Source organism: Lytechinus variegatus, chromosome 5 (assembly GCF_018143015.1).
Source record: "Lytechinus variegatus isolate NC3 chromosome 5, Lvar_3.0, whole genome shotgun sequence".
Lineage (NCBI taxonomy): Eukaryota > Metazoa > Echinodermata > Echinoidea > Temnopleuroida > Toxopneustidae > Lytechinus > Lytechinus variegatus.
The window spans coordinates 6,747,758-6,761,903 of record NC_054744.1 but is presented as its reverse complement, the minus strand read 5'-3'; the positions used below and the strand labels follow the sequence as shown (position 1 = coordinate 6,761,903).

The 14,146-nt window shown below is 37.4% G+C and overlaps 2 protein-coding genes across 2 annotated transcripts; both read left to right on the top strand.

Moving 5' to 3' along the window:
* The first annotated feature begins 291 nt into the window (after positions 1-291).
* LOC121414845 lies at positions 292-1,733 on the top strand. Its single transcript, XM_041607900.1, has one exon. The coding sequence runs from the start codon at positions 618-620 to the stop codon at positions 1,731-1,733; it is 1,116 nt and encodes a 371-aa protein (XP_041463834.1). The 5' UTR covers positions 292-617.
* Positions 1,734-4,494: 2,761 nt separating this feature from the next.
* On the top strand, positions 4,495-14,146 carry LOC121415160. The gene is made up of 4 exons (XM_041608297.1): positions 4,495-5,243; positions 12,129-12,194; positions 13,099-13,191; positions 13,522-14,146. Exons 1-4 carry the CDS (start codon positions 4,686-4,688, stop codon positions 13,642-13,644), a joined length of 840 nt encoding a protein of 279 aa, XP_041464231.1. The 5' UTR covers positions 4,495-4,685; the 3' UTR covers positions 13,645-14,146.

Genomic DNA, 14,146 nt, shown 5'->3' with positions numbered 1-14,146 from the left:
AATTAGTGATACATGTATGCACTGATTTCACTCCGCCACAGGGACTGCCTCCTCTCTCATTCGCTCTCTCTCCCTGTTTCACACACACACACACACACCCACCCTCACACATTCTGTTAAAATTATAAGGTGAAGTGGTAATAGTGCTCTAACCTCGTGCATGAATTACGGATGATGCATACATTTCGCTGGATGGTTGCCTGTACATTTAATTTCGCGAAAAGGCGCCGAAGTGCTCCCAGGGTAAATTAGAATAAATGTTTAAGTTTAAAACCATCCAACTCCATCATGTCCATTGATTCGAGAGGTGACACTGGGATGAGATGGCACGGATTTTTATCTGAGAATCCAAAGGCATTGCTCAATAACCAAGCACTGTTACCTCATTGATAGACATGACTCTGACTAATGGGATATAAATCGTCGATCCATGCACCATTTTTGTTCACTTTCGACGCTTCTTCTTAATGGGAGTTATGTTCTGTAAACACCGACATTCGCTTCTCAAATACCGTTTTGATTTACGAGAGTTATTTAATTTCGGCCGATAAGCTAAATACTGCTTCTGGAATATAAACCACTTCTTTTGAAAAAAAATTGGCGGAAGGGACGAAGTGATGGATAGTCGTACATCTGGAGAACAAGGAAACCAGATTCCTCCGTTGGAACCTAAAGAAGATTCGATTTCGGATGCACAAATACTTTGGGAAAAAGTGGCTCGCCCATTGAAAATACCAATGATTATTTTCGGTCTATATCATGAGAAAGGAACAAAGATAATTTATCCGGAGTCTGCGTTCAAAGGCGGCTCTCTACCATTTTTGGCTATGAGGATCTACCACATTCTAATTATGTTATATCTATGGTTTAATTTCGCGCGGTTTTTGGTTTCGTTTCAGATGACAGGTTCTCATCATTCTCAAGATTTAACCTACAATAATATATCCGTCTCCTCTTGGGCTTTTCTTGTTGCTGCAAACAACACTGTTTTCTTGAAAATTTGCTACAAAGGAGATATCTTTCAACTCATTGCTAACCATTCAAAGCTTTGTTTCCGCGCCGTACAATCAGAAGACGGGGCTTCTAACAGAAGGCAGATTCAGTCATCTTGGACGAAGTACCGCTCGTTTGCAATAGGTGGAACTATTATAGGCCTATGTGCATCATGCGCTAACATAGCAGCCATTCTCTTTATGAACTATGGTTTAGAGGAATCGTCCATCTACCATAGGGTAATGTGTTTCCCGTGGTCTTCAGATCTTGCATGTGGCCTTTCCGCAGTCTTTGCGGTTTATGGCTCAGCAACATGGACCTTGACAGTCGTTTTCATAGCTTTCATCTGCTACATCATGTCGGGTCAGTTTGCCCAGTTGACCCGAGACTTTGCCAAGACATTTGGCGAGAGGAGGAACTTCGACGCAAAGCTTCTGGACTCCTTTCGACGAAATTTCAACACACTCTGCAGGTCCGTCGAGCTCGCGGATGAAATGCTATCACCTTTTGTCGCTATTGCATATTGCACAAATATCCCTGGTATCATATTTCTCTTGTATCAAGTTTGGTTTCCGGATATTGGTACTGGCACATCCTATCATCTGATTGCATCATTCTGGATTGTTGGAACTGTTTTGAATCTAGCCATCGTTTCTTACTTTGCTGTCACAGTTCACGAAAAGGTGGGCACATATAGATATCATAATATGAGATTTATTTCATTGGTTAGAGATGTGTAACTATACAGTGCGTATCAATTAAAAGTTTACACTTTGAAAAGTCCTGGGAATTGACAAATATACAAAATGGGAATATTTTTACACATGTATTGTTGGGTTTCGGTCTCATCTATCAAATAACAACAACAATTTTGACAGACTTTTACACTTGAGTGAGCACTGTCCATTATTGTAAAGCTCGCAGATATTGGTTTTCGCAGAAATGCTCGTTTTCACACTGTGTCAAGGAAAAAAAAGGCGAAAACAAACTGACCGTGCGCAACATTACTCATGGGCAATTCCATAAAATGATCAACCTTTTTGTACGTCTGACCCCATTTTCTCAAGTCTTACTTCACCTCATAAAATGACCAAGCCATGGTCCTTTTAGAACATTATATATAGACTGTCAAAAGAGCAAGAAATCAGAGACAGAAAATATCATTAACGTCCCACATATAGGGGGTCGGACGAATATATTTTATGGAATTTCCCTCATACATTTTTCTTGTATTTTTAGCGAATTGAAATAAAACAGATACATCTAAACAAACAACTTTGCCACCCAACTTAACATTTTAACCCGAGGTAAGCACAAGCTTTACTTTTTTGTGTGTCAGCTGGATCTGAGGACATAGCTGAATATATGTTTCTTTTAGACACCTCCCGCATCCTTTCACTGGGTTTGTATCATTGAAATTGGATTTACATTTTATATTTCATTTAATACTTTTTACTCTATGAAGTGTATTGGGCAAGGAAACAATTTACAATGTAGAATATATCTTCAAATAAATCTTCCTAGCTTTAAGGTCCATGTGTTCTTAATGATTAACGTTTTTCACAGATTCTCTTTTCTATCAAAATTATGTATTATAATTTATCTACAAAATTTACCATGTTATGTAAATACTTGTGTTAATTATCATTTATGTTATTGAACATAATTTAAATGGCAATGATTCATATTGTGAATGTTTGTTATAAATGTATTTATTATTATTCTTTACGTTCTGATGAAAATAAAATATGAATCTGAACCTGAAAGTGCCTACTTTTATTGATAGAACGATCTCCAAGTTCTGCGAAAATCATTTTTCACAAACTTTTCCAAAGTAAGTGGTGGTCACTCAAACGGAAATATTTTTGACAGTTCTATGGTCATTTGCTCAAAGGGATCTGTACCGCAGTTTAAATGTGAAAAAAGCCTCAGCATATTGCAAATATATGATTTTACAGATTTATTCCAAAGTGTAAACTTCTTTTTCATACGCACTGTATATTACTACAATGTGCGATACTTAAGCCGGTCCTATTTATCATTAATAAACCTGATATCGATGATATTCGAATTTCTAAAAGTGAATCATTGTGGCACACACTTGTCAAAATGCACATCTCTTCTTCGCTTCTACCACAAGTTGAATATAACTGTAAGTTTGTTCCATCTCTGAAAAAGTCAACTTATCGGGGGTGACGGCCTGATCCTACCACTACAATGTAAATTATTTTTTTCTAACTACATTTTGAAGCGTGTATCATTATACATAAGGAAACTATGAAGTTATGATCTATCGAACCAACATGTTTTACTCTTTTATCATCCTTGTCAATTATATGAAACTTCTGATTACAAACTTTAATTTGTCTTGTATATACTGTATAAGTTTTACGATATATTTTGCTAATTTAATGGTCAAGGCCTGTTTGATGTTGTTTGTCAATGTATTCAATCAATCAATCATCCATTAACATTATGTATCTACGCCTGTGATTTGCGCAAATGCTATTATGCTGATATTTAGAATGTTTGCTCGGAAACTGAAAGAAATTTGATACATCGAATTGATTGGAACCGAGTGCTTTTATCAAATCCGTGGGATTGCTTTTGTCCTAGTTTGGGGGAAAAAATTGTCGGCACTCATTAAGTCGATAGAGTCATTACTCTCCTGCTTTTTATTCATCAAGGTTTCATACGTTCAATCAAAACTTCATTACTTTCGTATTTGATTGATCCGTTTCGCCAAATCACGATGAAACTGTTTCTGTTTACTCTGATCATGGTAATACTGAGATTGAACCGATGAGCGCTCGTCCAATTACAGGGGACATGCGTACTCGAAATGACGAGTCGAGTCATTTTTGTGCTTATTATGCGGTCTATCACCACTGGCGTATAAATGCAAGCATCAAGACTATTGTTCGGGGGGGGGGTGAACTATTGTACCATCCCACCCCTACCCCACTTGAATAGTATGACGTCATGTAATTACCTCCATGTCTATCACGCAGAAACACAGAAAACTCAAGTGAAAATGTGAATCAGATATAGATAAAGAGAGAAGGTTAGACTTTTATCGTGTTCGATCAACTTATTTTAAAAAGCTGCCTCATAGATCCATCCTTTTGTAGAGAAGGATAGTATAAGCAGCAGAATCTCCAGTTGAATCAAACCGACTAAGGTATTAAGAGAAATAGAAAACTTACATTATGGAAGGTACTGAAGAGTCCGGAGAACAGGCAATTCAGAATTCTAACAACTCTGACAATTCTTTCGGAAGATCCAAATTGCTCTGGGACGAGATAGCTCGTCCATTGAAAATCTTGATGATCATCTTTGGCCTTTATCACGAGAAACGGACAAAGAAAGTAAGTCAAGGGTCAGAAGTAAAGAAGCATGACCTATTGTCATTGGCTTCCGAGATTTACCAGATTCTAGTGGTTATCGTTCTCTGGTTAAACTTCTTTCGAGCTGTAGCGTCTACTTTGATTTACCCAGACTCAATTTATAACAACGTCACGGGCTGTGCGTGGGATTTACTTACGACAATAAACGGGACTATTCTCTTGAAGATTTGCTACAGAGGGGATATTTTCAAACTCACCGATAACCAATCCCAGCTTTGCTTCGATTCTTCACAATCAAGAGTTTGTCTTGAAGAGTCAGGTCAGAGGCACATCGGGCAGACGTGGATGAAATACCGTTCTGTTGCATTAGCCGGAACCATCGCTGGCATTTGTGTCATATGTATGAACTTGATATGTACCATGGTCTTGAGCTTTGGTACTCTAGAGTCTTCGTTAGAGCGCAAGAAAGGATGCTTGCTCTGGCCTCCCGATCTGATCTGTGGTCTTTCTTCCTTCATAACAGCACATGCCTCAGCAGCATGGGTGCTTCCCGTGGTGTTTGTATATTTGACTTGCCACATCCTTTCAGATCAGTTTTCCAAACTGACCCGTGATTTTACAGAATCCTTCGAAGGAGTGGAAAACATCGAGGCAAGGCACCTGGAAAAATACCGGCGAACCCTCAACATCCTTTGCCGATCTGTAGAACTGGGAGACAAAATGCTGTCACCGTTATTCGCTGTCGCGTACTGTACAAATATCACCACCATCATAGTCCTCTTCTACCAAGTCTGGTTTCGTAAAGCCCAGCTTCTTGATTTGTTTATTTTCTATTTCTTCATTGGTGGGAGCATCATGTATATAAGTGTCCTATCCTACAGCGCTGTTACTGTTCATCAGAAGGTACATACATAGGTAGATTCATTCATGTATCAGTTCAAGAGGAGTAATAGTCTGCTTGACAGCTTGTTTGTGAGAAAAGTAGTATGATCATATTCTGACAAGAATCATATTGAAATTTACATTACATCTAGCATTATGATTTGAATAGTGATTCTATTATAGTTTAGATTTCAATTGTGATGCAAAAATGCATGCGCTTGTAAAGTGCGAATGAGTAGTAATTCCTCAGTCATATTTGATCTAAGGCGGAGTCGAAACAGCCGTTTTGCCATTTTGGGGGGTATCAACTACATATAGGTGGTTTGAATAGAAATGAATATCTTGGCTGTTTTCGATTCGTAGAGCATCTATGACTGATGTGTAAATGTGAAAGTTTAGGCACAATGATAACCGATTTCGGAAGGACATCCCGCAAAACCAAGTGAATGAGGGAGTCGAGGGAAACAACCATTAGCGAATCAAGAATTCAGTCAGAAGAGCCGTGGTTTATAGTCCAGTCAATCTAGCCAGAATAGGGGGGGGGGGGTGACCCGCCACTAATTGCAACACTTGATTGTCCACTGCAATGCTTTCCAGGAAGGTCCCCTTAACAACATACTGAAAGTCCCAAAAAATCCAAGCAGTGGAAATTTATTAAGATTGCATATTATGCAAATAAGCAATAAAAAATAGAAAAATTAAGGAAAATAGTCCAAAAATTACAAATTAAGTGTCCAAAACAATTTAATTTGAGCGAAAAGTAATGATAAATAACTGTATTCAATGTTTTTATTCAAAAGCGCAAGCGAATCTACCTAATTTGCATATTATGCAAATAAGCATCCTTATATGGAAAAATGTTAAAATGTAATGTAAAAATTTCAGTGATCTCTCATGAGTCTTACAGTAATCTCCGTAAAAATCTTGAGAGACTGCCGAAAGATCATAGAAAGACTAATAAGAACTTTGAAAGTTCATTGAAAGACCACTGAAAAATCATCAAAAAATAATTTTACTGTAAGACCACTGAAAGACTGTTTTGAACCGTTTCAAAAAGTTTTGGGACTCACGAGGAACATAAAGACAATTGAATGATCTATCATGAATCATGAAAGACATCAGAGATCTTTGAAAGTTCGTTGAAAGACCCTTGAAAGATCAAGCAAGTTTTATCGTCTTACAGCACTCTTTCAGAGGTCTTGTTCTCTGTTGAATGGGGGTTTAACTGTTTGTGTGAGAAAAATCAAAATTTCTGGGGGGTTTTTCATACAAGGATGCTCATAATTATATATGCAAATGATGTAGATTTATTTACATTTTTTATTTGAAGAATTATTAAATTTGTAAAGATTACCATGAGCTTCCGTTCAATTCATAATGTTTTCCGCACTTGATTTCCAATTTTTTGATTATTTTCCTCATTTGCAAATTATTATGGCTAATTTGCATAAAATGCAAATTTTGTGATTTTCCTATGATTGTCTATTTAATGACTTTTAATATGGTATTACTTTCCTGTAAGGCATTTCCATATTCCAATTTCAATAGATAATCTACTTGCAATTTTTGAGGAATGTATCACCAGTGTGTTTTCTTGAATATTTATCACATGTTAGATACTTATTTGCATAATATGCAAATGACACTACAGACACTAAGCTTAATATTAATGTATTCAACGTCCTTAGTGATAGAAGCATAGTAATTTCAACATTATTGAAATTTTCAAGCAGTCAATGAGAGAAAAATCACAATATCTTGACATTTTTTCCATATATGGATGCTTATTTGCATATTATGCAAATGAGGTAGATTTGTTTGCATTTTTGATTAAAAACATTGATTAGAATTATTTATCATAAATTTCCTCTCAAATAAAATTGTTTTGGACACTTAATTTGTAATTTTTGGACTATTTTCCTTATTTTTCTAACTTTTTATGGCTAATTTGCATAATATGCAAATTTCATGAATTTCCACACCTTGGATTTTTGGGGACTTTTAGTATGTTGTTCAGGGGACCTTCCTGGAAAGCATTGCAGTGGAATATCAAGTGTTGCAATTAGTGGTGGTTCAAACCCTATATTGACTGGAATATTAGTGGTTCTGAGTCTCGCCTTGAAAACAGAGGGTCTAGAATCCTTTGGCAAGGCGTTAATCCACACTTTGCCACTCTCGACCCAGGTGCTAAATGGATATACCGGAATAGGATGCGAAAGCCTATGTAATATTCCTAGCATTTGAGTTTGGGAACTTTTGTTGGAATGCTTCCCATGAAGTGGAGAAGGTGCATACATTGTATGCGGGCATGCAAGGATCCGATGATCCGAATATGTTGTAAAGCGCTTTGGGCAATTGTTGGAAAAGCGCTATATAAAAAATAGCTATTATTAATTGCTAGATGAAAGGTATTCCGTGCAATATACTGATGATTATAATGACGTGGACATTTTTTCATTTCATTCCCAGCACTATTTTTTATGGCCCCCTGAATGGCGGAAATTGAATTCATACCATATACCGCACGAAAGAACAGGTATAAAACTGAAAACTGTCGTTATAAGTGTCATTATGTCAAAAGTTTTACAACGTGCGAGCATAGGTGTTATACAACTCCCAAAAATGTTCTGTAATCTGATTGGTCCAAATCGGATCACAAGATATTTAGCGAATTGCACTATTGCATCCAAAATCCAGTATCCTGTACTCTGACGTCATACCAAATGTACTATCCTCTTGTTAGTGCGACTTCTGGAATTATCTAGAATTTAGATCAACATATATCATTAGGGTAAACATGAGGGGGGGGGGGGCTGTTTAAAACAAACAATACGGGCATTCTTGTGCATAGAGGACCTAAATAATGAACTCCATGCTTGACTTGCCAAATGGATATACCGCACTCGGTCCTGTGGACCTCGGTGCCGTATATCCATTGACTCTTCTCGCACATCGTTCATTATTTCAAGTATATTTCGCCCTGCAGGCAATCACTCACGTGCATTATTTGTATACTAATCATTATTATGTGATCCAATCTGTGCTATGTTTTTGCTCGATTGTCTGGTTCAGTGGCCTAACAGAGAAAAACAAGACCGAATTGGCAAGAATAGTTTCACAATCAAGCAAGATCACTGGAATTTCTTTAACAAAGCTGGAAGAAATTGTACAATCGGCGATATGTTCCAAATTCAATGCCATTGTTAAAGATGAAACCCACCCGCTCCATGGGGAGCTAGTCTTTAACAGATCTGGTCGCATTAGACTCACAAGGGTGAGAACAGAAAGATTCAGAACGTCCTTTCTACCCTGGGCATCAAAGTGTTATAACATGTTATAATGCAAAAGTTGTGAGATAATATACTTCGCGTGGCTTTGCCATATAATACTTGAAACCTAACTTCATGTCATGTATTGCATAATACCTGATACACTCGGATTGAAGAGATACTTGGGCTTTCTACCCCTTCGCCTGTACAGCATGTAGCCGAATAGATTGACACAATACTTTCAATGTTAATTAATAACTTTCAATGTTCTATCTTATATAGTGCATATAGTGCATACAGTGGACATCAATTGTCTCATTAATGACTGCTCTACTCACTTTATGTATTCATGTATCCAGTTAATGGCTCCTGGTACCTGTCCGCATGCTCGAGTACCCACCCTATATAGATTGCATTGTTCCACTGTGTTGACACTTTGTCTCACACAGGGTTGGTGTTGTGTTGTGGGTGCTCAAGCATGCAGACAGGGAATATATATTTATGAATATTTATTTTATTTATATATTTATACTACATTTATGTGTTATTTTGATGTATTTATAGTTTGCGAAATATTATTTTTTATTTTAATGCACTTTTTGTTAAAAAGTGTCCGAGGACGATTTTTGTGTGTTTTTTTAACATGACAATAAAATGAAATGAATTGAATTTTTTTTAGCATTATCATTAACCCTGATAAATAATGACACATTAGTATTATTTATTTTCATGTTATCAAGTGTTAACATGGATCCTAATCAATATCAGCTGAAATCTGATACGTGACCAGTTATATTTATTGTAGCAAACAGACCAATTTGCTTATGAGTCATGCTAATGACTATTTCTATTGGTCTATTACAATCTATACAATATTCATCCCGTTTTAAACAAAAAAATACCACTTCCTGTTTACAATATTCATAAAAAAGGATTGGATTCTAATTTTGATTAGGCCGAGCAAACTGCATTTGAATCACAGTGCCACATCAAAGTAGAATAGCTTCTATGGTCTCATAATTCTGTTTTATTAGATTGATAACTACATGATCTATGGCATATGCCTTCTGTACAGAATAACACAGTTTTTTTATATGTCTTTCTAAATTGTTCAAAGCATGTTATAATTACTACTGAGTACTTGAGCAATAAAAGCAAACCCGGGGAAGATGTTTGCTTATTTCAGCTTCCCCAATGATGCAAGGTGGATATTGATATTAGTTTCATGTTTGTATAATCAGTTCTTATTGGCGCCGTTTGGATTATCCCCATTAGGGTTGAGTGTGATTGTCACTCAAAAGAGCTCCATGCAATATCCTAGTTGACAGGAACTTCTCTAGAGCTAACCCCAAAATGATGGATCTCTTATTAAACATGTAAAATTGGTATTTTGAATGGTTCTTTCCTGTACACCCAGTCGGCTTACTACTGTCAACTGGCGTGTTACTAAGAGTTTGAAATCAAATGAAAGAAAGTCATAAGTAGACTATAAAATGAAATGCAGAACAGCACTATCCACCTTGCTCGTAATGATGACAGCAATACAGGAAATTATAATTCCAATGACGACGCGTGTTAAACAGTGATACCAGACGGCATCATGGTATTTAGATGGAATAGGACGGGGGGGGGGTCGGGATGACCTAAAGGTTTCTTCTCCCAACCCCACCCGTTTCCGCATCCCCTGCTCTGTTTATGGAAGTTAGCAGATTATGTTTCCAAACTATGATTTATTTTCAAATGTAATGACAGCATTCCTTACCACGATGATTCACATCTTAAGAATCAACAACAAACTCTCTGAGGTCAGAATATACACTATAAGTATCCATTTCTCGACCATTTGAATGAGCTAGGAAGTCATAAGGGAGCTGCACACACAGCCCACAACCCCTCCACCGGTGTAGCAGTATAAAATTGACCCACCCGTGCAGACATCACAATCACAACGGATTAGAAATACAGAGTCTTGGTTCCTCAGAGTCTGTGCAATATGATAAGGTTTGTCTGCCGGTGAGCATCTAAACCACGGTATTACGTCCTCTGCCGGTGAGCATCTAACCCACGGTATTAAGTCCGTCATACTAGTATCTTGGTTCACACCAATTAAACAAAATGAACATCAGGAAACAAATATAATATACTGCTTCCATGGCCGAAGTTACTTTGTACACTTTTTCATAATTTTTCGTAATTTGATTTTTTTTATATAACGCGTAACCTCACGTAAAAGTGACGGACATAGCGACGTGCCCGACTAACCTAGGCCGCAATGAAATATTGGAATAAATGGTGGAGAGAACATGGGGGAATTCTCGCGACACGCGCGCACGAAGCTCAACCGGTGCAGAGCAGCGCATTAGTTGCGCAAAATCCGACATCTTTCTTAGAATATTATGTATATATCCAGAGTAGATATGAACACATTCTGAAACAACAGTCGGTTCTTGCTGCTGTAACCAACAGCGCAAAACACCCGCCCAGCAAAAAATGTTCCCGTTCGATGCACAGATATATACTCCGACCTTCTCCCGACCAAAATACTCTGTAAAAAAAAAGAACAAGCACATTGTTTAAGCCTGTCACTCTAATAACAAGTTGTTAGAGAGACGGGCTTAAACAAAGTGCTTAAACTTTTAAACAGCAGCGTTTTTATACTGTTTCCTAAAAATCCGTATAGGAGTATCTTGTTTGGAGGAAGAAGGAGGAGTAACTTTGTCCAGACGGGATGCACAGGTAATACGACCTTCCTCCGACTAAAATATTATGAACTCCTGGGCCCATATTCTGAAGTCAGGTTTAACTTAAACCCCGTTTAATGTTGTGGTTTAAGTATGGACAGCCAATTGTTACATAAATCATTAAAGGTAGAGATCTAATATTTTAGCTCATTTGGCTCTCAAACCATTCATTAAATGTGTAGGAAGTATGATTGTCTTCACCATCGATGAATCAGAAAAGAGAGCAGTAAACATATGAAACATACAACTTAATAAAAAAATGACACTTTTGGCTTAATTTTAGCACAGAGTTAGACCATGGTCTAAGTTAAACATGTCTCCAGAATACGGGCCCTGGAAACCATTAGGAGTATCTTCGTTATAGGAAGAAGGAGGAGTAAGTAACTATGTCTAGAAGGGCACTACTCCGACTAGGCTTCCGCTGACACTTCCTCCGACCAAAAGAGACTTATTCTAGGACGTGATGAGAGATTATGTAGGACTATAGGATCCCACTTCTGATCAAGACGTTCCTCTGTGTGGAACGAAACACTGCCGTCCTGTACGTGACAAAACCAAACCTCCTTCCTTCCCCCTTTATTTCCATTTAAGGCATTATTCAAAATGCATTGTGGGTACGTGAGTAAAGATCCCGTGAAAGAAAAGCAAGACAATTCCGCATGCATGCTACATAGACAATAAGACAATAAATCCTTGCATCAATTAATCAAAGGTTTCGAAAATAGATATTTTACCGACATATCATAACTTGAATTTGTGATTTAGAATAGTCGCATCAAATGATAAACTACCATTGAACCTAAAATAAGTATCGTACAGTTATACACAGTTCACACAAATATTGTAGATATTAATGGCGGACTTTTTTGTGTGTTTTTTTTTCATTTAATGCACAGGCACATTCTCTTCGACGCCATGTACACGATCTCCAGACTGCAACATTTGATCCAGAAATTGCACAGGTTAGTAGACCGTATTTCTTCTTAATATCGTACTATTACAAACCCAGACATGTGCAACCACTTTCAGGGGCTGTCCGAAGACGTACCTCTATGTGGTTTTGGACAGACAATCTTCTATGTATTGATCGCTGTCCTTGTATAGTTCAAACTTACTATGGGCAATTCCATAGCAAGTCGTGTGTACGCCGACCTTCATGGCATTTTCTGTCTCTGATTTCTGGTTCTTTTCAAAGTCTGTAATGTTCTCAATGGACCATGGCTGGGTTAGTAATTTATGAAGTGAAGTAAGACTTGGAAAAGATGGGGGTCGGACGTACAAAAATGTTGATCATTTTGTATAATTGTCCCTATGTAAACTATTTTCCCCTTTTCTGTAATTTGATCTGTAGCGCCTTGAGCATCTAATTAAGATGGGAAGTGCGCTTTACAAATTTTATGCATTATTGGTATTATGTTTATTATTATCATTACTATAACTATTTTTCCTAATTCTGGTTTTCTTGAACAGTACAACCATAGACTAACACAGATGCAGACTATCAGCAAAGGATTGACTTCAGTATCAGGAGCCACATTTTTAACCATTTCGTACCTGTTATATACTAATACTGCATCTAAACTAAATTTGGAATTTACAGACTCAGATATGCAATCGTATTTTTTGTAAAGAAACGAACTGTCATGACCATGACTATGATAACCCTATCTTCGAAAGCTTTTTTTTTAATTTCGAATTTCGAATCACTGGAAATGCGTTCATACCTTACCACCTCATGCATAAATGTAAGCCGTGCAACGTGGAATAAATTATAATTTTGGCACTTCATACTAAAGTTATTGGTAAGACCTTGCGTCACTTTGCCTACAACTTTATTTGACAATTATATATTCTTCCTCCTTCCAGATTCAGATGCTGTTTTTGGCTCGACTCGACGGACCAGAGATAGGAATGACTGCTCTCGGTTGCTTCGTCATTACAAAGGAACGAGTTTTAGCGGTAAGTGACCTGCTGAAATAGTCATCATTTTGTTCCGGCAGCTTAACATTGATACTTCATTTTGAGAAACCATTCATATTGTGTTTTAATTAAACCCACTAACCTCACATTTCCCCAGAAATACTTAAAGAACTTGCCACATGTATGATCGCCAAATGCAAAGCATCGTTTTGAACTATAGTGGAATTTTCAACTGGTTCAACTAGTTGTATGAACCAAATAACCTCCGAAACTTCGACCAAGGTAAAATGGATTTTGACGTGATATACTTATTTTCGAATAGTTATTCTAAGCGTCACCTTTTGGTTCTTCTTTCCGTATTTCTCACAGGTCATAAGCACACTCATAACCTACTTCACCATCCTCCTGCAGTTTAAGGGCCTGTGTCCAGATGAATCCGATGGCATCAGAAACTCCACCTTTCCGACCTCTACGACCGCCTATACGACCTAAGACTGAGCACACTCATAACCTACTTCACCATCCTCCTGCAGTTTAAGGGCCTGTGTCCAGATGAATCCGATGGCATCAGAAACTCCACCTTTCCGACCTCTACGACCGCCTATACGACCTAAGACTGAGCCAACGAATGGGCTTCTGCATGGGCCCCGTCTTACAAAGAGTTAGGATCGATCAACCACAACTCTCTCGATCCCTTTCTTTCTTTTACTCTTTTACATCAACTTTTTACTCTATTTCTGTCCACTGTGTAGTTGTTGAACTTATGTAATCAGTCCAAATAATGTTGGGCTATTGTGTTTTACCTTATGAAAAACATTTAGACCTAAGAAATACAAGCATTATTTTTTATTAAGGTTCCGCCACTATTGTTCCTTTTGTAGAAACGTTTTCAAACTTATAGTAATTATATAGTAGTGGATACTTTGTTAATTTTCTATACATGTTCGCCTTTTCATGTTATCATGTATGTATGTATGTATTATTATAAATCAGA